The sequence below is a fragment of the Amorphotheca resinae genome, assembly GCF_003019875.1.
Source record: "Amorphotheca resinae ATCC 22711 unplaced genomic scaffold M430scaffold_13, whole genome shotgun sequence".
NCBI lineage: Eukaryota > Fungi > Ascomycota > Leotiomycetes > Helotiales > Amorphothecaceae > Amorphotheca > Amorphotheca resinae.
In genome coordinates, this window is record NW_020194483.1 from 218938 (window position 1) to 220768 (window position 1831).

General features: G+C 32.1%; 1 protein-coding gene across 1 annotated transcript; it reads left to right on the forward strand.

The window, feature by feature from the left end:
- Nucleotides 1-1001: 1001 nt before the first annotated feature.
- On the forward strand, nucleotides 1002-1352 carry M430DRAFT_109857 (hypothetical protein; the record flags this gene model as incomplete). Its single annotated transcript, XM_024861314.1, has 1 exon — nucleotides 1002-1352. A coding segment is annotated over one exon (351 nt), but the record flags the coding sequence as incomplete, so codon positions are not given.
- Between the last annotated feature and the right edge of the window lie 479 nt (nucleotides 1353-1831).

Here is a 1831-nt window from a genome sequence, read left to right on the forward strand (position 1 = left end):
TTTACCGCTAGCGGTAACTTAAGCCTAAGGCCTGCGTCCTAAGACTAAACTTAAGCGAGGGAATAAGCTTAAGTCCTTAGAGGCTATAACTAAACGTGTGCGTTACCTATAGCGGGTGTTATAGCTATTTTCTCATACTAAGGTGCCTATACGTATTAGACGGCGTAATTCTAACAGGATTACGTCGGGCTAATATATGAGTGGCTACTTAATACTAAACTAGCTTGATATTATATTAATACTGTTAGTATATTACGGGTATATAATACGAACGTCCTTAGAGAGGGTATACTTGTATATATTAGTATTGTTAATATAAGGAAAGCTTACTTAGTAGTTGTTACAATTATATAGCAGGGTAGCGACAGACTGTCTATTTCGTTATATAGTTGTAATTAGCGAAAGCGTAAGTAAGACAGTATTAAGACTGTCGGAAAAGTCCTTAAATAAGGCACACTGTTTATTAGGGGGTCAAATAAGACGTAATATACGTCATTATATTTGTACTACGCTAAAAACTAATAAACACACGGGTTATTCGTTAAGGATACCTTATTTTGACAAAAAGTTACCTTAACTCTAATTTATTAAGTTAGAGTTACTTAAAACTTAACTCATTAAATTAAAAGTTAAATTAAAGTTAAGGTAACTTTAATTTATTAAATTAGAGTTACCTTAACTCTAATCGTCAAATAAGCGTTATCTTAACCTTAAAACCTATTTTCGAGTCACCTTAACTCGAAAACTAAGTGAAATTAAGAGTCACCTAACTCTAAATTCACTTTATTCGAAATAGTGTCCTTAACTCTAAGTACTCTTAATTAGAGTTACTTAACTCTAAGACAGTAAATTAAGAGTTACTTAAACTATTTCGACTATTATACCCGTTTCTTAAGTGTTTATTAGTTAATATAGCTTCTTCTATCTCCTTTAAAGGGGATAAGCTAATTGGCCGTTCTAATTACGTAGAATGGTTAACTAATGCCACTTTGTTCTTTAAAATTAATGGCTTTATGCCTTATATCGACGGCACAGAAACAAGCCCCGATAAAAGCTTGTATTTTAAGGCTAATAATAAAGCCTATAGTCCGGAATTGGCCGTTAAGTATCACGAAAAATTAAGTGAATACGAAAGGAACAATAAAAGGGCATTAGGGGCTATTAAGTCTATTATCTCGATCAAAAATACCGAGCGCTTTAAAGACAAAACAAGCGCTAAGGACTTATTTGATGTAATTAAGTCTACTTTCGGTAAATCAAGCCTTGAATTAATAGGCCGATACTTAGATCGTATTTTAGAAGCTAATTACAACTCGTTTAGTTCTATAGACGAATACACAAGTCAAATTTAATCCTCGTCTATATATTTAAAGGAACTTAACTATAAGTTGCCTAAACCTTTTTTAGTGTAGTTACTATTTAAGAGGCTACCTTCTTCTTTTGATAGCTTTATCTCTCGTAAATACGAGGAATTAGCTAAGGATATTAAGAATATTGATATTTCGAAATTAATATCTGACTTAATATCTAAAGAAGCCAGAATAAAGTCTAATATAGACTTAGAGGCTAATAAAGCTATTAAAATAAATAAGACCCCTATTTACAAACATTACAAAAAGAAGGGACATTTAGAGAGTAAATGCTTTATTAAATACCCTGAATTACGTCCTAACAACAACAATAAAGGGACGAATTCAAAGAAGTCTAAACAAAAGGACTCTAACAAAAGGGGTAACGGTAGCACAAACAACAAAACGGAGGCTACTAAAGCAATTATGAGTGCTTTTAGTATTGATCAATGTGAAATAGACGTAGATACAGAAATTGATCA